The 24,014-nt window shown below is 39.0% G+C and overlaps 1 protein-coding gene across 3 annotated transcripts in view; it reads right to left on the reverse strand.

Annotated features, from left to right (window-relative positions):
• grk4 (G protein-coupled receptor kinase 4) overlaps nucleotides 1-24,014 on the reverse strand; it is a 278,224-nt gene that overhangs the window by 84,989 nt on the left and 169,221 nt on the right. For all 3 annotated transcript variants that reach the window (XM_039751644.1, XM_039751645.1, XM_039751646.1), the window contains one exon: nucleotides 2,946-3,023. In XM_039751644.1, coding sequence (XP_039607578.1) covers nucleotides 2,946-3,023 — 78 coding nt within the window. The remainder of the gene's footprint in view (nucleotides 1-2,945; nucleotides 3,024-24,014) is intronic.

The following is a 24,014-nucleotide window of genomic DNA, read 5'->3' on the forward strand; positions in this document are numbered from 1 at the left end:
CAAAAGAAAATGTTCATCATTAGCCTAAAGTAAATATATGTGCAGAAATAAAAAAGTGCAATTTATTCTTCACAGATGGATTCCGTAAAATAAGCAGACTTGTATTTCATTTTTATCATTCCATTAACAAACCCACGAAATCTGATTCAGGTAGAACAAGGAAAAAATAGATATTTCAGCAAAATCAAGAGCAAGGCAGGAGTTAACTTATTTAAAATACCTGAAAATTGCATTTATTTAATTACAACCTGCTTACTTTCAAACTGAACTGCACATTTAAACATCCATCGACTGGAGGAGGTGTGTTTTTGTATATCATGTATTTGTTTCAATATGTACTGCAAACTTTTCACAACAGGGTTTATCCATTTCAGTGAAACGTTATTAGTTTCAATACAAATTGCATTTAAAGAATGAATTATGTTATAAACAAAAATATTGCTTCAATAAGATAGAGACTCTTTGTAAACTTTATTTACTGTATAGCTGGCTAGCTGCACAGATTAATAGACATGGCACAATCACACAAAGCACATCATTGTAAATCAAGAGCAGACCCTATAAATCTGGCAATCGCTGTGGCAACCTGTAGTTTTTCCACCTGCGTATTTACTTTTTCTCACATCATTTCAACTTTCCATTTATAATACAAATGCCTTGTTTTTAAGTAGCATGAACTATAAACGATGCCATTCATGCACCCATCTTCTATCGGACTTATACAGTTTAAGGTTATAGGTGCCAGCCATGAGTTTTGGAGAAAAAAACTGCAAATATTCATTTTCCAGTTCCAGAGAAGAGATTTTACAGCTACTGTGCAAAATCCATTTACATTTGATGAGTAATAGCAAACAATGCATTTATTTCAAGTGAATACAGAAAACATGTTATATTTTTGGATCATTTACCTTCCCTATTGAAATCGCATGGATATTCATTAATAAAGAATCTGCACTTCTGGCAGAACTCAAGTCAAGTAAAAGTAAGAAAATTAAAAAAAAGACCTTGCAATCTTAATTAAGAGAGGAGTCTGTTAGTCAGTGGAAATTGGCGTATCATCTTCTAATCCAGACTAGGGTCTCGGCGGGACTGGAGTCTACCCCATTTAGCACAAAGCACAAAGCAAAAACACACCCTGGACAGGACACAAGTTCAGTGCAGGGAGGACAAACAACACACTAAGGCCAATTTCTCCTCAGCAATTCACCTAATCTGCATGTCTATAGACAGAGGGAAGAAGCCCACACATACACAGGGAGAACATGCAAACACAATCCCTGCTCTCCCAACTGTGAGGCAGCAGCGCTACCACTGTGCCACTGTGCTGCCTGCCGTAGGAGATTTGGAAGAGATCTGAATCTGAATGCATGATGCGGTGTTTTGCACCCTTCCAAATAGAATAAATGGAAATGGTCAGGAAATAATCTACATTGTTCAAGTTTCAAAAAGCTAATATGAACTAGGTGGCAGTAAAGATTTCCATCTAGGCAGTTTTTTTTTAAGATCTAAAGAAGAAGACTGATGAAAAATAAAAAAGTAAAGTTTTTATAGAAGAGTGTCCAAATTTTAAGCTAACCAAAGAAAAGGATGGGCGGAGTGGCGGCTCTGAGGTAGGGATCTGTACTGGTAATCGGGAGGTTGCCCGAGTCAAAAGTGACTCTACTTCATTAGCCCTTAACCTGCAATTGCTCCATCCTGGGTATGACATTAATCTTCATCCAGCCCTGCATGTAGGCCCGCCAACCTGCAGGGAAGAACCTGGGGGTCGGTGACAGAATTGGCACTCTAACCACCATAAAAAAAGCTCACACTGTTCCATTCCCTCTGAATTAGTGTAGTGCTGAGGTGTCACCTGTTTCATGGCTGCACTCGGGTCCTAATCTGGGATCCTGAGTTGATTTGTCATGTGGTGGGTACAGCAATGCACTGTATCAGCGCATGCTCCTAACCTCTCCTCTCTCAAAGAGAAGTAAGTGCAAATGTTTGAATTAAGGAGTTTTTCTGCCTTCTTCCCAACTTAAAGCCCCATTTGACTTGATTGAGTTTTTATGTTGTTTTAATTGCATGTGCTCCTCCCACATAGACAATCAAACCATTCTCAGTGTTATAACTTAAATGGGGTGATGTGTGATATGACTTAAAATGTTTTTACAGGTTTGAAACTTTTTTTCTCCTCAGACCTCTGAAAAGGAATTAAGCAAATATGAAGGGTTTATCTAAACCAATCTGAAAGGACCATATAGAGCAGTATGCTGGTGCAGGGGTACGTGCTGCTGCCTCTCATCTCCAGTGACCACCCAGTGTGTATTCATAATACATTGTGCTAGTTTTAAACGTAGGATGCAACCCACACAGATATGGGGTGAATATGTAAACTCCATACAGACAATGATTAGGCTTATGATTCAAGGTCAATCTTCTGAACCTCAAACCTCTGTGTCACCATACTACCCAAATTTTACCCTCAAAACAAAAAAAAAACTTCCTTTATCCTTATGTGGTAATGTTTAAATACTGCTTTTAGTCTACATTAAATCATTAAAAAGTGCAGCACAGTGGTGCAGTAGTTAGGAATCCTTCCTAAATCTACCCTCTCGTTTTTGCATCCTGGACCTGATCACTGTTTGTGTGCAGTTTGTACATTTTCCCAAGGGTATGTCTCCAGATATTCCACTTTCCCCCCTAAATCTCTAAGCTTTATCCTACATATTAAAGTTGTATGTTTTGTGCTAATTGGAGATTTTAAACTAGTCTCATGAGGGGGCCCTGATATGCACTGATATTCCATCTAGCCTTGATTCCTGCTTAGAACACAATGCTGTCTGTATTGGATCCGTCTCCCTGTGACTCTGAACTGGAATAAGAGGCTTTTAGAATGTTATATTAAGTCATAAAAATAAAAAACAGGAAAGCAAAATGCACATTAAAATAAATAGCTTACTCACCCCATTATTAAAGAAGGAGTCTAAAACATTTAAACCACAGTCTTTGCGCTTCTCATCTTGTGCCACTTCATACTCTGCCTATTAAAAAGACAAAGAATTCAGATCAATAGTTGTCGAATATTAAACAGCTACAGTATACAGCGCCATGCTGCTTGCCCAAATGGTTAAGGCAGGGATGGGCAATATGGTAAATAAAAATAAACTTTAATTTTTTTTTTAACTTAAGGACAGTTTTCATGATTTATTTAAAATGTCATCACAGAAATCAAATTCAACTATTCATGAGAAAAACACACAATGAGAAAGTTGTCCACATCTTGCAAACTCAAACACAAGTATATCTCTCCTAGAAAATCAAACACATATTTTTATCATCAATGAGAAAAAGTGCAAAATAACAAAATGTCTTTCTTCACAGATGTTTCAATCTTTTCTTGCAATTTGTTTTTTACATTTGCAGCCCTCGTTTTTCTCTCCTGTAGCCTCCTCAGGGCCATCACATCACTTACAGGGACTGTAAGGGATTTCTTTAAACTCTATTTTCTTTACAATTTTCTTTATTTTTTGCAGTCCTCACTGCTCTTCACTATATATCCTCCTAAATTACTTTCCTTTTTCTTTTTTTTCTTCTACAAAAAAAGTTTAACTTGCAGAGCACACCAGCCAGCTTCTTCTGTCTACTGTAAGTAAAGGCATGGCAGACTCTAATCATTTTGGGGCCCTAGGCAAGATTTTGCTGTGAGGCCCCAACTACATGTTTCATCAATACAGTCCACCTTTGTTGTGCAGCTAAAAAAGAAGTTATAAAGGTTTAGTTAATGTCCAAACAAGGCAATGGCAACTCTTGAGCTACTGGCTGTATCTGCTAACACTTAATTTAGGGTGTGCACAGCACATGGTACAAAGAAATCTCAGATTTTTTTTACAGCAGCATGGCATGCACACCTTTGTGCTTTCCCTTTATGATGGCACCATTGTCATATGATTGCCATCTGCAGTCATCAAAAGGAATATTTAGTTTCTAAAATCTGTTCATGGCAAAAGAAACCATTAGCTTTTGGCAAGAGAAGTGATTAGCTATTAAGAAGGCTAGCAGACTGTTAGGTTATATAGCATGACGTGCAGAGTACAAGTTAAAGGAGGTTATGCTCAACCTTTATAATGCACTGGTGAGGCCTCATCTGGAGTACTGTGTACAGTAATGATCTCCAGGCTACATAACAGACATAGCAGAGCTAGAAAAAGTCCAGGAAAGAGCGACTAGGCTGATTCCATGACTACAACAGATGAGTTGTGAAGAAAGATTAAAAGATAGATAGATAGATAGATAGATAGATAGATAGATAGATAGATAGATAGATAGATAGATAGATAGATACTTTATTAATCCCAAGGGGAAATTCACATAATCCAGCAGCAGTATACTGATACAAAGAAACAATATTAAATTAAATAGTAATAAAATGAAAAAAATTAAAATAAAATTAATGTTCGCATTTACTCCCCCGGGTGGGAGATGAGCTTTTTCAGTTTAAGCAAAAGGAGATTAAGAAAAGACATGATTTAAGTGTTTAAAATTACGAAGGAAATTAGTACAGTAGATAGAGACTGTTAATTTAAAATTAATTCAGCAAGAACACATGGGCACAGTTGGATACTTGTTAAGGATGCATTTTGCACAAACATTAGGAAGTTTTTCTTCATACCGAGAACCATAGACTCTTGGAATAAGCTACCAAGTAGTGGCAGACAGTAGACCCTTATGGACTTTCAAACCTGGACTTGATATTACTTTAATTAAGTGAGTAGGACTGGTGTGCTTTGCTGGACTGCATTGGCTGCTCTTGTAAAGACACAATTTCTCCTGTTATCTCTGTTACTGGAAGGAATCCCATTAAGTGCTCTTTAATTCTGTGTACTTCGTCCAGTGTGACAATTCTTACAATGAGAGTCGTTCACTCCTCATGGCAAGCAACTGGTGTGCAATCAGAAATAATGGAGTAATATTTAGACTACTTGATCTCACTCACTATATGCCTCACTTAATGTAATACTTGTGCCCTTTTTGAATTATTTTGCCAAGGTAGCTTATTTAAGCGCTGGTGCCACTGTCAATGTGTTCTATGTCCTGCTTCATAAATGCCTTTCTCTTGAAGCAAATAATGATAACCAGACTCATCGAAAAGTGAACGCGAAAAGCCTGCTGCAAAGTAATATGCAACAGATACGTATATGTGGTGGTGAGGGAATGATCAGGCTTTTTTTTTTAAATGAAAAACAAGTATTAGCAGTCTTAGCTTTGTTTTGTTATCCTTCATGGAGATTTACCAAGTAATTATTTATGTAAATAATTTTCACATCAGTTCCCTTTAGTGTAAAGTGAGACACTACATTTCTTGTGAAGTATTCCATGGTGTATAGAAATCCTTTTTGTGAATTACCTAACAAAAATAATTTAATAATAGTAATTGGAGATAGATATTATTAATCTGTCTTTATCATCCTAAGTGCATGTGCTGTATATTTTATCTCCCAAGCATGTACCATTATCTGTCAATCAGGTATTACAGTTAAAAGTTGCCACCCACCTGCTGACCCTGTCCTCCCTGCGTGGAGTTTGCATGTTCTCCCCGTGTCTGCATGGGTTTCCTCCGGGTGCTCCGGTTTCCTCTCACAGTCCAAAGACATGCAGGTTAGGTGCATTGGCGATTCTAAATTGTCCCTAGTGTGTGCTTGGTGTGTGTTTGTGTGTGTGTGTGCGCGCCCAGGGTTTGTTTCCTGCCTTGCCTTGCCTGTGTTGGCTGGGATTGGCTCCAGCAGACCCCTGTGACCCTGTAGTTAGTTAGGATATAGTGGGTTGGATGATGGATGGATGCATGGTGATGTTTCCCTTACAATTACAAATTGTACAAACCGGTTAGAAAATAAATGGATGCTTAAACACACTCCTATGGACGTGTCTGAAGTAATCAGAGAATGAAGTGAAGCCTCTGTCTGTTCCTTTTTATGGTCTGTATTGGCCTCATTGTGTTTCTGTTTCCTCAACATTACATCTGATCAGTCACATCATTGCATTCACAAAGCATGCATGAAGCTATTTATGAACTAACTGTAATGTCATAAAAGTGGTAATAACAAACGCCTCTGTGTGTGTGTGTGTTTGTTTTTTTTAAATAATAAAAAACAAGATTCCCACAGTCACATACTGAAATTCTCCTGTTCTGGGGACAAAGTATTTCTAGAAATTACTTCTGCATATTATCATCATTATGAGCCATCATTAGCTCTTATTTGCATTTTCTCGAGCATTACTTTGCCTTCTCGAGCAATTTGCCTACTTAAAATCACATATGCATTCAATACTACCGATGCTGGAAAAAAGCTACTACCGCTGTTTTTGAAACATTAGTATTGACAGGTACTGAAAGTATTGGTTCTTTTGATATCTCTACTGTACATATAAAACGCCATTATCCTCTGCAGAGGAACACATGCATACATGGATGAGTTTATTATACAAAAATGATGGAGTGACACTACACAGTAATTTAGTGGTAGTAACATAAAATAGGACTTAGCAAAGTAAAATCAAATGAGATTAATTAAATGATGAAAATAGTATGAACAGTAAAAACCTAAATATACAATGTTTAGCCAATAAAACAACAGCAAGAGCTCATCCATTTCAACAATGCCTCTTACTGTCCATAGGTGAATGATAAACCAGCATAAACCAGTCTAATGTTCAAGTCAGAGGAAACAGGAATTTCATCAAAATCATACTGTATATATTTTAGAATCTCAACCTGGACCTGTCTGCACAGTCCACATGTTCTCCTTATAGCTCTTGGGCTTTCCTCTTTCACACACATCTTAAAAATATCCTGGTTGAGTTAACCAGCATCTCAGAACTGGTCTTGTATGAGTAACTGTGAAAGTTTCAATCCAGAGTCACTTTATGTCTCATATATAGCATTGCTGGAGAAAACTGCAGCCCTGGCAGTCCTACATTACAAAAAGTGTTTTAAAAATAAGTAAATTAATAAATATTTAACCATATGCACCTGGTTGCAGATAGAGGTCTAGAAAGACAAACATAAGTCCCTGTGAGGCGATGAATAGTTGGCTTGAGGCCGGGGGTAAAGACTCCATCAAGTAAACACAGGGAAGAAGGAAGTCCTACAGAAAGCTTCCAGTTTTCTAAAGAAGACACAATGGCATCACACAAGGTCCTGGTGGATGTTCAGGAGTGGCAAAGGAGCAGTACACCCCGGGTGTGTGTGTGTGTGTGTGTGTGTCCTGGGTTTCTTTATAGGTCTGGGAATAGGCTGGGGCTCAAACAGAAAAGAGCTGAACGCTGAATGAAAGTATGGAATATTTGCACAGAATGCAAGGGCAAAGCACAAGGAATCCACAGTCTTGCAGACATTTAATATCTGCCCCTCTAAGAGTAAAAGAGGGGCACACTGTTATAATTAATGTCACAAAATACACAAAGGAAAGAAGCTGGCTAGAAAAACTTTGACAACTCTGGAAAATTAATCAAAGAATTTATTTAATCAACAAAATAAAATTAAAGGCAGGGTATTATTAAAACTAAAAACAAAAATGGGTAATAACTAAATACAAACAAGGCAAAGCATAATGGAGTAAAAATATAAAAAGAGGAAAACAAAATACAAAAGAAATACGATATCAGCATACAAAAGGAAAAGGAAGTGAAAGTAAAAAAAAACTATAAAGAAATAACTAAATAAATATAAAAAAACTAGAAGAGGGAGAATTAGAAGGGGGCTAAGCCAAAACCAAGTGTAAAAAATGTGTGTTCAATTTATAAAAATCACAGATCCTAGCACACTGACATTTAGAGTGTGCACACTATTGTATTTGAATTTTCTGGCTTATAAATTATTGCTTCTGATTTTACAATTACTGATTTCTAGATAACAGATTGGACTTGGTTGCTATGGTTTGACTTTAAAAAAAAAAAAAAGCCTTCCATTTTTGTTTTTTTTCTAGTTTTTCCTTCTTTTTTGATTATTTAATCAATTCTTCATTTATAAAGATTATTTGTTTGTGTTATCTTATCAAGACAGAGGCTTGGCAGATCCTATTCTTTGAAAGGCATTTTGGGACACGAAAAGTATGCTTTTGACTTTAAAAGGCAAGGTCTCATTTTAAGCCTTTGCCTGCTGTTTGGGGGGCTGTGTCCCAAGGTCCTAAGCACTAAACACTTCTAAGGCTGGGTTTATACTTGCTACGCAAGCATTTTACTGTTTATACTTGTGCATGTACTTTACAGAAATCTGGAGGAATCCACCAGGTGGCAGTGCGAGATATCATCACGGTGAGAACAGGTTCGGCTTCCCTGTGTTGTGAATTGCCTGGAACAGACATTAAATTCCAATGACACCTTACCGCAATATCTCTGAAAAGGATATTATTGATTAAATCCTTCAATCCAGGTATTTGTCCATTCCAGCAAGCATTGGGCACGAGGCTGAAACAATCCCTGAATGGGTATCAGCTCATCGCAAGGTGAATACAAGCACTCACATACACTAGCATCATTTTAGTGTCACCAAATCTTCATATCTTTGGAAGGAAACTGGAGCACATTGTGGAAACCCAGAAGGAAAACATGCAAACTCCAGGCAGGGAATACCAGCGACGTGAGTCCCTGCAAGACAGCAGAGCTACCGCTCTGCCACCATGTCACCCCCATGTGTGTAGTTATTAACAGTATTCATTACTTAAGCGAAATTGACGATTTATCTGTAAAATGTAATAGATCACCACACAGAACACATTAAACGTATATTCCAACACTCTGAAAATTTAGAATCTTTAGATTTATAAAAGATATCACTTTCATGATGAAATGCATTAAAGTATGTATGTTACATTTTACAGATAAATCATTAATTTTGTTTAAATAATCAATACTGTTAACAATTACACACATGGGGGTGACACAGTGGCAGAGCGGTAGCACTGCTGTCTCGCAGGGAGTCATGTTGCTGGTATTCCCTGCTTGGATTCCACACTGTGCTCCAGTTTCCTTCCAAATATATGCAGATTTGGGGATCTGGTGCCACTAAAATGACGCTAGTGTATGTGTGCGCTTATATTCACCCTGCAATGAGCTGAGGCCCCGTCCAGGCATTGTTTCTGCCTCGTGCCCAATGCTTGCTGGAATGGACACATCCCTGGATTGATGGATTTAATCATTAAACATCATTATCAGAGATATTGCTGTAAGGTGTCATCGGAATTTAATGGCTGTTCCAGGCAATTCACAACACAGAGAAGCCAAACCTGTTCTCACCGTGATAATATCTCGCACTGCCACCAGCTGGATTACTCCAGATTTCCGTAAAGTGCAAGCGCAAGTATAAACACTACAATGCTTGCATAGGAGCGTCCACTGCAGCATGCGTCATGTCGCGTGAAGTATAAACCCTGCCTAAATCCTCCAAAAACACTTCCCAAAATACCCACTAGAAGGATATACACCCCTGAATTCATGGTTGAATAAGAGCAAACAAAGAGTACTTATAAAATAAATAGGTTTGTTTTCTTAGAATGGTCAGTCACACAACAGAAGCTCTGTAGCGCAAGAGGCAAAAAGTAGTTGCCCAAAACAGTAAGGCAATCCAAAACAAACACAGTCCCAATACAGAATACAGATACAAAGTCAAAAGCAAAGCATGAACTCAAAAATCCAGTAAATCGCACAAGCACAACACACCAACTCCACAGCAAATTTAAAAGGAACCACCAGAAACTGTGAGGGACCCTCAGGTTATACTGAGCAGAGGGCAGTTCCTGGCGGTGATGGGCAGGTAGCTCAGCCTCTTGGGGACCACCCAAAAACACATTCAACATAATACTGGCTACGAAAATACAGCAGACAATTAATAAAAGCAACACTAACATAAATAAACAGCTCAACGATGAACAAAAAGGGCATAACACATGGATCTGAACCCCAGCAAAGAGAGAAACCCTGGCTGAAATATAACTGGCTGGCTGCCTGGGGTAGGGCCATATTTAGGTGGGCTAGTAAAGGATTTGGCCTATTTTTGTTGGTCTCTTTGGAAGCCTTAAACCCTTGTACCATGTTGTGACCCCTTTGCATAACATCAGATGCTATATAATGACTCAATTACAGTTTCTGAGAGCATATCCCTAAGCAAGGGTCTGATTACAATTAACAAATGGGAAAAAAGTCACTAAACAAATACAAAACATTAAATCAAATGAATCTTAAATGTGAAACTACAAAGCAGAATGGGGAAACACAAAACAAAAAAAAGAAAAGCACAACATTTCCAAATGAACAAAAGGCCACAATAACTCCCAGGTGACAGATGGTACCATGTGACCATGTGGCCTCCTCTTCCAGTTTGAATACAGTGAAGTCTGCAAAGTGGCTAGTTCGTCTTCTTCTCCAGGGCAGTAGCTCCAAGTGGAAATGCATAGGAATATGCTGTTCCTATCAGCGAATGGACAGCTAAGAGGTTACCTAGGAGACCAGGTCCTTCAGGGGCAGTAGAAGCCTTTGGAGTGAAGGAGCAAGAAGGGCTGGTAGAAAGCAGTAGCTTGGTGCTGCTGTGGCAAATGTAGGGCTACTCCACACCTTAGAAGTGATTCTGAAACTGGTCTGCAAGTTAGGGTTTAAAGCGACATCATCGCCAAAGGGTGTCTGAGTCAGGATTCAAGTTAATGATGAAATCAGAAGTTAATAAAAAAATGCCTTCTATCACAGCACAAAAAAACTAGGATTTTTTTAGTTGCCAATTCATAAAAGTTTAAATTACTGTTATGATATGTGGCACAAAAATATTGATGAAGCAATCCATTACATTGAGAGGAAAATTGAAAAATAATTCTGACGCATTATAAATTCTTGGGGAGCATTCTGATGAGGAAAGAAATATCTAAACCATGTACTGGACAATTTCTTCATAAAATCAAATTAGGTGTAAATAATCAGTAGGGTCAAACTTAAGGCTTAGAACCTTGAAAGGAAAATATGCCAGCTTACAGTAAATTTCACTTTGAGGAAAACAAGACTGGGACCTCCTATTTGTGTTCAAAGGTATCTGATGTAATTAGGAATAATCAACGAGGGTTGATTTTTAAAGAGGAGGAAGTTATTTTTTTTCCATTTTGAAAAGGTTGCCGAAAGATCAGATTATCAGCATGAATACAGGACTTTGATGCTTCAAAGTGTTTTCATTTGATAAAGTTCAGGAAATGTGTGCTTTTTATCTATGGAAAATGGAATGAACATCAAGTGTATGGGAAAATCAGCACAAAGTAGAATGCAAGGCATAGAGAGATTTAAGAGTTTATAATATTAATACCTTAACCTCCAGAACCCAAGGTTTGAATCCCAACATATTTGGGTGGCAACCGTATATTCTACACTTGTTTGCATTGTTTTTTCCTAGTTGTTGTTATTATTATTATTTTTATATATTGAGCCTTTATCCATGCAAGCCACAAGTAAAGGAAATGTTACAACTATTTATAGATATAGTTTTTTTACAGTTGCACCATAAGGTAAGTGACTTGCTGGGGGTCAAACAGTAATTCAGTTCAAATCAGTTTATTTTAGTTACTAGTCACTTACCTTTTGATGCAAATGTAAAAAAATTGCATGCAAAAAAATATATCTATAAATAGTTGTAACATAGCGCTCTTCACTGAGTACAGGCTCAGAGCACTGTGACAAAGTTCACAAATAGATACAAATATTACCTTTACTGTTATGTTTCAGCCAGCTTGGGGGTTTAAATGCTTTTCTTATGTTTTTTGTTCAGTTTTGATTCTTCTGTTTATTTCAGTACTAGCAGAATACCCGCGCTTCGCAGTGGAGAAGTAGTGTGTTAAAGAAGTTATGAAAAAGAAAAGGAAACATTTTAAAAATAACGTAAGATGATTGTTAATGTAATTATTTTGTCATTGATATGAGTGTTGTTGTCATATCTATCTCGATATATATATATATCTATATATATATATATATAAAAGCTGCTCAAAAAAATTAAAGGAACACTTTGAAAACACATCAGATCTCAATGGGAAAAAGAAATCCTCCTGGATATCTACACTGATATAGACTGGGTAATGTGTTAGGAACGAAAGGATGCCACATCGTTTTATGGAAATGAAAATGATCAACCTACAGAGCCCTGAATTCAAAGACGCCCAAAAATCAGAGTGAAAAAATTATGTGGCAGGCTAGTCCATTTTGCCAACATTTAATTGCAGCAACTCAAAATTGTACGCAGCACTTCGTATGGCCCCTGTGTTCTTGTATACATGCCTGACAACATCGGTACATGCTTCTAATGAGATGACAGATGGTGTTGTGGGGGATCTCCTCCCAGACCTGGACCAGGGCATCACTGAGCTCCTGGACAGTCTGAGGTGCAACCTGGTGGCATTGGATGGACCAAAACATAATGTCCCAGAGGTGTTCTATTGGATTTAGGTCAGGAAAGTGTGGTGGCCAGTCAATGGTATCAATTCCTTCATCCTCCAGGAACTGCCTGCATACTCTCACCACATGAGGCCAGGAATTGTCGTGCACCAGGAGCCACTGTACCAGCATAGGGTCTGACAATGGGTCCAAGGATTTAATCCTGATACCTAATGGCAGCCAAGGTGCCTTTGTCAAGCCTGTAGCGGTCTGTGTGACCCTCTATGGATATGCCTCCCCAGACAATCATTAACCCACCACCAAACTGCTCATGCTGAATGATGTTACAGGCAGCATAATGTTCTCCATGGCTTCTCCAGACCCTTTCACTTCTGTCACGTGCTCAGGGTGAACCTGCTCTCATCTGTAAAGCACAGGGCACCAGTGGTGCATCTGCCAATTCTGGTATTCTATGGCGAATGCCAATCGAGCTGCATGCTGCTGGGCAATGAGCTCAGGGCCCATTAGAGGACATGGGGCACTTGGGTCACCCTCATGAAGTCTTTCTGGTTGTTTGGTCAGAGACATTCACACCAGTGGCCTGCAGGAGGTCATTTTGTAGGGCTCTGGCAGTGCTCATCCTGTTCCTCCTTGCCCAAAGGAGCAGATACTGGTCCTGCTGATGGGTTATGGACCTTCTATGGCCCTCTCCAGCTCTCCTAGAGTAACTGCTTGTCTCCTAGAATCTCCTCCATGCCCTTGAGACTGTGCAGGGAGACACAGCAAACCTTCTGGCAATGACACATATTGATGTGCCATCCTGGAGAAGTTGGACTACCTGTGCAACCTCTGTAGGGTCCAGGTATCGCCTCATGCTACCAGTAGTGACACTGACTGTAGCCAAATGCAAAACTAGTGAAGAAACAGTCAGAAAAGATGAGGAGGGAAAAATGTCAGTGGCCTCCACCTGTTAAACCATTCCTGTTTTGGGGGTCATCTCATTGTTGCCCCTCTAGTGCATCTGTTGTTAATACCATTAACAACACAGCAGCTGAAACTGATTAACAACCCCCTCTGCTACTTAACTGATCAGATTAATATCCCATAAGTTTCATTGACTTTATGCTATACTCTGATTAAAAAGTGTTCCTTTAATTCTTTTGAGCAGTATATATATATATATATATATATATATATATATATATATATATATATATATATATATATATATATATATATATATATATATATATATATATATATATATATATATATATTTATATGTATACACACAGACACACACACACACATATAAAATACCCGTGCTTCGCAGCGGAGAAGTAGTGTGTTAAAGAAGTAATGAAAAAGAAAAGGAAACATTTTCAAAATAACGTAAAATGATTGTCAATGTAATTGTTTTGTCGTTGTTGTGAGTGATGTGTGTTGCTGTCACACACACACATATAAACATATATATATACATATCCATACATATATACATATACACAAATACACATATATATAAATACACACACACATATATATATATATATATATATATATATATATATATATATATATATACACACACATATATACAGTCCTTGGGGTGCGAGCAACTGTTGCTGGGGGTGCCAGAATCCATGAAGGAAGAAAAATGAAAAACATTATTTGTACAAAATCTTAATTTATTTATCCATTCCTAAATAATTAAATGGGCAGGCTATTCCGTATCAGTGCAATATGCTGTTTGTTAAAACGGATGACTCTCGCTCTTACGTGCAAGTCTGCGTGGATATTATGAACTATCGTTTCTGTTCAAGTTCTATTTAAATTTTAAATAGAAGGAATTTTTATTTAGTCGACAGAATATTATTCTGGAATAAATCAACTCAAACCTTAAATAACTTATAATATTTTGCTCTCCATAAAAATATATCCTGTCAAAATTATACAAGTTAGAAATAAAGTAAATGTTAAAAGAACAAACATTCAAATTTCTTTACTCTTATGTAATTATATATAAAAAATAAACTTAAATTTTAAATATCCCAAAAGATTTTGCTCTCCATAAAAATATATCCTGTCAAAATTATACAAATTCAAATATGAACATGCTGCATAACAAAACCTGGAAATATAAATAAAATTTGTTCTTTTCAGCAATAACAAATCAAATCATTCAGTTGTCTTTGCTCTTATGTCATTTTATCAGAGCTGGACGCCTGGCATCTTTTTTTGGCAACAAGTTCGTTTATGTTTGGTGTGAGGTTCTGTGTTGTGGAGATTCTCAGGATGGACTGCAGGTGCTCATCAGTGAGGCGACTCCTGTGTGCTGTTTTGTTAGTCTTCATGACTGAGAAGAGCTTCTCACACAGATATGTGCTACCAAACATGCACAAGGTTCGAGCCGCATGTAGACGGAGCTGGAGCATTTCTGCGGAATGGAGTGAATAAACTGTGTGGGCCGTGCAGTATCGTACTTTGCCTTCAGTGTGCCATTACACTGCAGCTCAATCACCTCCATCTGAATCTGCACAGGTGCAGTTTCCACATCGACGGCAAATGGGCTGCGAAACAACTCAAAATTCTTTTTTTGTTCTTCAAAGTCACCAAAGCGCCGTGCGAACTCAGTGCGCTCAGTTTATCAGCAAAATGCGTATTTGGGAACACCGTTGTGCCGATTTGGTTCAACATTACTTGGCAACAGGGAAAGTGGGGCAAGTTGCACTGGTGCATTTGTGTCTCCCATAAAAGTAGCTTCACTTGAAATCACTTTGTGATTTTGCACGGGTAAAAACGTCTGCTGAAGTGTCAGATTCTTCTTTAACTCTTCTGCTTTCTGTATCTTGTGCATTGCATTCAGGTCTTTCAGGTTATCTTGATGTTTTGTCTCATAGTGCCGTCTTAGATTAAATTCTGTAATTACAGCCACATTAGCTCCACAAATGAGACACACGGGTTTACAGGCAATGTCAGTAAACATATACTCAGCCTCCCATCGGTTTTTAAAGGCTCTATGTTCAGAATCACCTTTTCTCTTCGGCATTGTGTGGGCTAGCTTCGCAATAACTTGCAGCATCATAAGCTAGACTTGATTAACGCGTAAGTGTTCGCAAGGCAGCTGAAGCGCTGCATTATGGGATCTGTAGTTTATTGTGTTACCAGCGCTTCATATCCCCGGGCCATTAATAACAATAATACAGTATATAAAATGATCTCGCAGGCCGGATTTAATTACACGCTGGGCCGGATGTGGCCCGTGGGCCTTGAGTTTGACACATATGGACTAAATAGAACTTGAAAGGATATATTTTTTCGAATGTGATCGCGCAATTCAGATCGAGTTGACGCGCACTACAGTACATCGAGCCGCGTGCTATTGTGGTTTTGCCTGCGTGCCTCAATAAGTTACCCTCCCCTCGCTCTTACTTTTTTACAGTTCATCTAATGAATACACTGAGTATGGCTTTACCAAAACAATCATTGATCGCGAATAAAGTATCCATTATTCATAAAGCTTCAATTGGTGATCTGTCTTTCTGCGTTAACCGCATATTTTTTCATACGTCTCAAACCAAGGGGATGCGAAGGTTAAATGAATAAAAATGCATGCGTATATACTCAGTGCATCCCCTCTCGGGAATCAAACCTCGGACGTTGGCGCTAGAGGCAAAGACTCTACTATTGCGCCACGGCATGTGGTTTAGTTATTTGAGCGTAGCAGTGTAATTCGGTTTTTGTTCAGCACTCTTTGGAACTGTTGCTTTCTGTCTGCGCACTGCATCAGTTCACGTGAGCCGCTGAATATGGTTTTATATGTCACTCGCTCGCTTCTAATTGTTTCGCTGCCTTCTTAATTATATAATGCATGTTTTCTTAAGCGGTTTTTGGAGCTCTTACTGGTTTTCTACGTACTGCGTAATTATGTGGGAGGCGTGATGATGTCACAAGAAACTCCGCCCCCCACGGCTTTCGAGCTCAACTCCATTACACTAAATGGAGAAAAATAGCTTCTAGTTATGACCATTATGCGTAGAATTTCAAAATGAAACCTGCCCAACTTTTGTAAGTAAGCTGTAAGGAATGAGCCTGCCAAATTCCAGCCTTCTACCTACATGGCAAGTTGGAGAATTAGTGATGAGTGAGTGAGTGAGTGAGTGAGTGAGTGAGGGCTTTGCCTTTTATTAGTATAGATATATAGTATATATACATATACATACATATATACATATACACATATACAAATATAGACATATATATATACATATATACACATATACACAGTTATATATATATACATATATACTGTATATACACATATATATACAAATCTACATATATATATATTAGGGGTGGGACTCGATTAAAAAAATTAATCCAATTAATTAGAGGCTGTGTAATAATTGATCTTGATTAATTGTATGTAATCACACACGTAAATTTGCCCCAAATCGCAAATTTTTTTTTTTAATTTAAAAGGGTTTTAGTGGGCGACAGCATCAAATAATAGACATTGACATGAATATTGTAAACTCAAGTTGTTTTAATTTCTGAAAAAAAAAAAGCTTTTAAACTGCATTTGAATTCAAAACAAAAACACAAAAATATCATCCCTGGTTAAAATTGGGCAGACTTAAAAATAAAGTGGTAGTTTAAGTACTTTAAGTACATTTTCAGAATGGTATTGTCTTTAAAAAATAATAACCAAAATTTCAACATAAAGTTTTCCTTCTTAAAAAAATAAGTCAGAAACATAAAAGGTAATTTGACCAACTTAATCTTTAAACTCTGAGTAGCCTTAGCCAAAATTATTTTGAACATTAGGCTAAAACAGTGTGATCATTGAACATTTTGTAATTAGATGTAATTAGAATTACTAACGGTCACGGAAGTCCAATGATCCCCAGTAAGAGCCACAAAGTCCGCTTTCTGTAATGCATCTAATTTTGCTTGCTTTTCAGTGTGCACAAAACCATGCTTTTATCAAGGCTTCGCTCGGGTAGTCTTTTGAAATGAAATTTTCCTCCGATCAGTGGTAGGAACGCGCTTTATTCCGACTTGACAAAAAGTTCTCCTTTGCTTGGAATTGAAAGTGTGATTAAATGCGTTATTTTTTTTAATGCTTTATGGAGTACATGCATCGAAGCTTCTCAGCTGTGCTTGTGCTAAGAAAAGGAAACATTTTAAAAATAACGTAACATGATTCTCGCTTACTGCATATTTTTTCATACGTCCCAAACCAAGGAGATGCGAGGGTAAAATGAATCAGGAAGCGCGCGTACATACTCAGTACATCACCTCTCGAATCAACCTCGGATGTCAGCGCTTAGAGGCTTAAGCTCTACAATTCGCCACGGCGTGTGGCTTGTCTATTTGAGAGTATGTTGATCGGGGTATATATATATATATATATATTTGCAGCGGAGTAGTGTGTTAAAGAAGTTTTGAAAAAGAAAAGGGAACATTTTAAAAATAACGTAACATGATTGTCAATATACAGTAATTGTTTTGTGAATGTTATTGAGTGTTGCTGTCATCAAGGATTTGATTATCATTATTTCTTTCAATCAGGGTCGATTTGTAATGATGTGTTGTGTTCAAGTTACATTCCGTGTTTGTCAATTGTTGTAAAGATAAGAGGTTTCATTCATCGATTCGTTTCTTACTGCATCAATAAACAGCTCGTCTTCTTCTTTATCTGAGATGTGACACACTGCATGCATGTTTTTTTTTTTACACTGTCTTCCTTTAGCGGGACATTGACTTTTTCAACCATGTGCTTTGTTTCCGCAGTAGCTGCACTTATGAATATGCTTGTATGTATCAGACGCTTCATATTTTTTTGCTGCCTTCTCAATTGTGTAATTCGGTTTTGTTCAGCACTCTTTGGAACTGTTGCTTTTGTCTGTGCACTGCGCCAGTTCACGGAGCCGCTTGGTGTTCTTGCATCGAAGGTTCCCAGCTGTGCTGGTGCCATCTCGTGTGATGTCCACAGCTGTATGTAATGTTAGCTAAGACCCGGCACTTAAAAGTTTCTCTCGCAGTTTCGCTGAGTTTGTGCCAAACACCACCCTGACCATCTCATCTTCCTCTGCATAAGCACAGTCCTTCATCTGTGAATATTTAGCGGCAGTGTTTCTATTGGATTGCCGCTGACGGACTGCCTTATATGGGCAGGCACTAAATTACAAACGCCAGCGGCAGCCTGTCTATGAACTTAATTTAAACTTTAGGTTTACACCGTACTTTGTTTCCGAAGTAGCAGCACTCATGAATATGGTTATATATGTCAGTCGCTAACTTCTTATTGTTTCGTTGCCTTCTCAATCATATAATGCATGTTTTCTTCAGCGCTTTTTTGAGCTCTTCCTGGTTTTCTTTGTACTGCGTTGATAGTCAGTTAACGTGATTATGTGGGAGGCGTGATGATGTCACATGAAACTACGCACCCCACGGCCATCCAGCTCAACTCCATTACAGTATATGGAGAAAAATAGCTTCCAGTTATGACCATTATGCGTAGAATTTCGAAATGAAACCTGTCCAACTTTTGTAAGTAAGCTGTAAGGAATAAGCCTGCCAAATTTCAGCCTTCTACCTACACGGGAAGTTGGAGAATTAGTGATGAGTCAGTGAGTGAGTGAGAGCTTTGCCTTTTATTAGTATAGATTAATACTTATACAGTACACCGCCAAAATTTGCGGGGATTACGTTCCTAGAGCACCCTGGAATTGTGAAAAAATGCGAATTTTTGAATGCCTATTTTTATAGTTTAAACCCTAAATATTCCCCCTTAACTCTTTCAGGGCTGATGTTGACTTTTGTCAAAATTCAGGGGTAGAGGACGGTAATGGGTTGTAAAAAGTGACAAAACTTGTCCTTATGTTTTAGTTCGACTCTCTTTGGTTGAAGGAAAGTTACGTAGCTTTGTTGATTTGACTTCGATTCCCTGCATGTGCATAAGTATTGAAGAGCCAACAGCCTCTAAAATGAAATCGACTACTGGCGAGACTAACACAAATGTGTAAAGCAAAATACTCCATGGACGTTGTACATGTTATCGCTGAATCGGACTCTGGAGTGAGTGATCTGGAGATGGATATCGAAAATGAAAATGAGGTACCAGCATCAGCACATCGGTCCCCAGCTGATCGTGGTGCTAAACATGTTCATGTAGCTGATGCACCTACAGCAGCGTTCGCCTAGGAGGACCACCACTTATGATGACAAGAGGTACAAACCAAATTGCGTCACACTGCGACTGCCACTGTCGCCCACATGCTGTGCGAAGACAAAGAGGTAGCTGGCCTGCCGTGCATTGCTGCTGGCCATCGAGCCGCCTCTGCACAGCCAGTCATGCTGAACAGGTGCCAACAGCAGCCACAGCACCCAGCAGCAGGCATTTTATGTTGATTAAAGTGTGAAACCAAACATTGTGTGCTTTTCAGAAAACTGCTGAAAAAATATTCAGCCCTCAAAGAGTTAAAACACTTTAATTTCAAACTCAGCTTAATACATTACCTAAAAAAAGAATGTAAAGGTAAACCCGTATACTGCACAGTACTGTACTACTGTCTCCCGCAGTGCTAGAATGTAAAATACCGATGTTAGCGCAAATAGATAGTCCAGAGATCCGCACATTGACTGGGAATGTAAAGATAGTCCTACCGCTAGTTCCTGAAATGGTGAAGATGGGTGGACGGGTTCAGGAGCGCTCCTTTCTTTGCAGGATTGCCATGAATCCACTTACAGTCCTCATGTACACAGGCAGACGGCAGACAAACGAGACGCACAAAATGATCCAGGACAAAACGAAGTACAGGTAACCCAACAGAAGGCAGGCAGACAGAAACTTGTAACACAAATTACAAAAACTTTTTTTTTTTTTGCTTTTGGTCACCGGCCCCCTTTTTAAAAGCCGCACTGACATCCTTTGACCCCAACAGCCCCAGCACCCTCAGCAGAAGTCCAGTCAGAGCCACTGCATGGACTGCTGGGAGTTGCAGTTTTAAATTCTATTGGATACTTTCACCATCCCAAGCCGTGTTTTTCAATACAGTTGCTTCCTGGTCTTTCTAAAGTGCAGTATTGCCACGATAAAATCGATAAAAATTGCAGAGGATATTTACAGTTTCCGTTAACAATTATTAGATAGGTTCTAAGAAAGAATCCGCGAATGACTGAGGCCGCGAACCGTGACTTTGCGGGGGTCTACTGTCTGTTGTGGTTCACTGAATGCACTTGGTGCTATTGGTGAGTTCTTTTGTGATTAAGCCAAATTTGCCCCTAGGGACAAATGAAGATTGCCATTCACAGACATAGCACTTAGTGAGCACTTTCGACACATTTTGTAGCTGTTTCGTTCATTTGCACGGTTATTGGTCCTCTCTGCCTCACTCCTCTGACCCAGATTCAGAGTCACTGGTGAACATGCATTTAGGCAGATGGACCCCCGACATGTCCCCTGGCTGCTAAAGTGCTCTCTAGTGCTGTGTCTGCAAACTGGCGATCACAGAGCTGCTTTTATGTCGGCTTCTCCAGGTAGTCCCATCCTGCTTGGACTCGTCTCGACCAACTGAGGACCGAGTCTCTCTCAGGTCAGGACTCGGGGGCACTACACTGTTACTTCGACGGCATACCAGTGTAGAGTGTAATTATCAAGTTGTTGATGGCAATGAACAATTGAGGATATTAAAGTTTTAATGTATGTCCATTTAACAGATGCTAATTTTTCCAATTAAATCAGTCCTCAGCAGTGCATTCAAAGTCATCAGTCATTTTGATTGTTTAATTTTTATTTTGACATGTCTCTGTCTTACATATACTAATTTCAAAATTAATACATTGGCCTCATTTTCTTTTTGCCTTCTTTTCAACTTGTCTTTTAGGGCATTCAAATTCAGGCTGTACTTGCTCAAGTAGTATTTTGTTAAAAGTTCAGGTTTAAGGTTATTATTTACTTTTAAACTATGCTATCATTTTTTTAATCCCTTTGTGTTGATTCTACATTAAACAGGCCACCTACCTTACAGTCTATGCTGGGCCATCTAATCTTATGACATAAGCTTTATGTACAATGATTCCAATTTCCCCGGTATCTCAGGTGTTTTTCTATGGGCAGGAAAACAGTAAGCCCCAGGCAACAACTGAAACACCATCCCTGTTTTTTAGGTCATGTGGAGGATGGCCGGTTGTTTATCCCGGCCAATACCCCCAAGCCGCCAGGTGGAGCCCTCCTTGCAGCATGGAGGTCCCCAGAAGACCAGCAGGGCATCATGGACAATGGAGTTTTTATGCACCGCCCTGCTGGATGCCATGGGGGCCACGAGAGGGAGCTGCAGGAGGACCAAGAGTTCTTCGTGCCCTATGACCCGGAAGTTCGTCATAGGAAGAGCGACGGGCTTCCGGGTGAGAAAAGGACTATTTACCCTGACCCGGAAGGAATAAGGACTTGTGGACTGTTGGGCAGGAACACCTCCGGTCAGGGAGTATAAAAGGATCATGGGAACTCCCAGACAATGAGCTGAGTTGGGAGGCAGGGTGGCTAAGCGTCTGGGAGTGGAGGATTGTGATTGAGTATTGTTTATTATTGGTTTATTGAAGAATAGTGGAGTGGTGGTGCTTTGTGCACAATTATTATTATAATAAATAATTATTGGATTTTTATCTGGTGTCTGATGTGTGGTCTGAGGGTACAAGGGTGCGAGCAAACCCTAATCTGTCACAGTCACCTTCCCTAGCCATTATTTACCGTACATTAGGTACTCTAGTTTTTTCTCATATCCCATGGACGCATTATGCCAAATTTAAATTGGCACAGTGTGAGAGTATATATGTAGTGTGAACAGCTGTGTATCAGGTCCCCGTCCACATTTGGTAGGCTCTGGCACCTGACATTTCTGAAATGAATGAAGCAAGTACATAAAGTGGATGTACTGAATGTATGCATGTATTGATGGATAGATAATGATGGATTGCCATCCTGCTCTGGGTTGGTTCCTGGCCTGTTCTGCTAAGACTGGCGCCAGCTCCTCATCAATGCCCTTACCTAATTATAGATATGATTTTCTATGCTACCATAAATTATTTCAATTGGTAAGACGTATAATTTTTCAAAGAAGTTTCCAAATTAAACACATTGCTCTCATGCCTTTGGGGTGCTATAATAAAAATGTGTAGTCTTATTTAATGCATTAATGAAGAATGAAAATGCCAATGATATAAATTAAAAAAAAATACAGTGAGGTCCATAAGTATTTGGACAGTGACACAATTTTCAAAATTTTAGCTCTGTACGCCACCATCATGAGTTTGAAATAAAGCAAGCATTATGTGATTGAAGTGTAGAATTTCAGATTTAATTTAAGGGGTATACCAAAAATATCATGAGCCATTATGACAGAAACTTTTATACATGGTCCCCCTCTTTTCAGGGGCTCAAAAGTATTAGGACAAACTAACATAATCATAATGATCATCTATACTAATAAAAGACAAAGCCCTCACTGACTGACTGACTGACTCACTCACTCACTGACTGACTCACTCATCACTAATTCTCCAACTTTCCGTGTAGGTAGAAGGCTGGAATTTGGCAGGCTCATTCCTTACAGCTTACTTACAAAAGTTGGGCAGGTTTCATTTCGAAATTCTATGCGTAATGGTCATAACTGGAACCTATTTTCGTCCATATACTGTAATAGACTGCAGCTCGATGGCCGTGGGAGGCAAAATTGCGTCTCGCATCATCACGCCTCCCATGTAATTGAGTGCCTGCCCATAAAAGGTAAATATTTGCGGGTCAAGGACTGTGCTTAGCATATTCATAAGTAAAAATATTTGAATCACAAACGGATGTTAATTATATTTTGTCCATGAATACTTATTAAATAATTCCAAATAGTCTGTCCGCTTCCTTTCATAGCTTTTCCGATGGTTGTGCTGCTTCCAGGCATGTATTTCCGTATTAAAGCATTTAACCAATCACATTTCAGCCATCATTTGTTGCCAGGCAGAGAGGCCTTCACAATCCGCTGTGCAGGCACTCTAACACAGAATAAATGTCGATTAACCTGTTGCTTCAACCAATCAGATTTTGAGTTGGTGTCAGTAGGGCCCTCTAGAAGGCGTACAGCAACGTCACCGTATTCAGACCCATTGATTGGATAGAAGCTGATATGAAGAACTCTACGAGGCCACTAAACGCACCGCGAGTGCTCCGAGCGCAAGATCCTCGCGTGCACTACGGCCAACTCCATGGCAGGATTCTGGACAATATTATTTGCCAGACACAGACCAGATTTCAAGACCACGAAAACCTGATGTTTGTCACGCTCCTTGAGTCCCAGAAGTTTCGGGAATACAAGAAAACTTTCCCGCATGCAGCCTTCTCCAGTTTAACACAAGAGCCATGGAGCGGTTTTTGATCTGTCTCAGCTAAAAACAGAACTGACTGTAATGAATGCCATGGATGATTTTGCAAGAAAAACTCCCACTGATCTCCTTGACTTCCTTCATCATAAAAATCTGAATGAGAGCATGGGGCAGCTGTTCACATTAGTATATTTGGCGGTGACCATTCCCGTGTACACTGCTTCTGTGGAGCGGACTGTGGTGTTATGGGTCCACAGCTC

The sequence above is a fragment of the Polypterus senegalus genome, chromosome 4, assembly GCF_016835505.1.
Source record: "Polypterus senegalus isolate Bchr_013 chromosome 4, ASM1683550v1, whole genome shotgun sequence".
NCBI lineage: Eukaryota > Metazoa > Chordata > Cladistia > Polypteriformes > Polypteridae > Polypterus > Polypterus senegalus.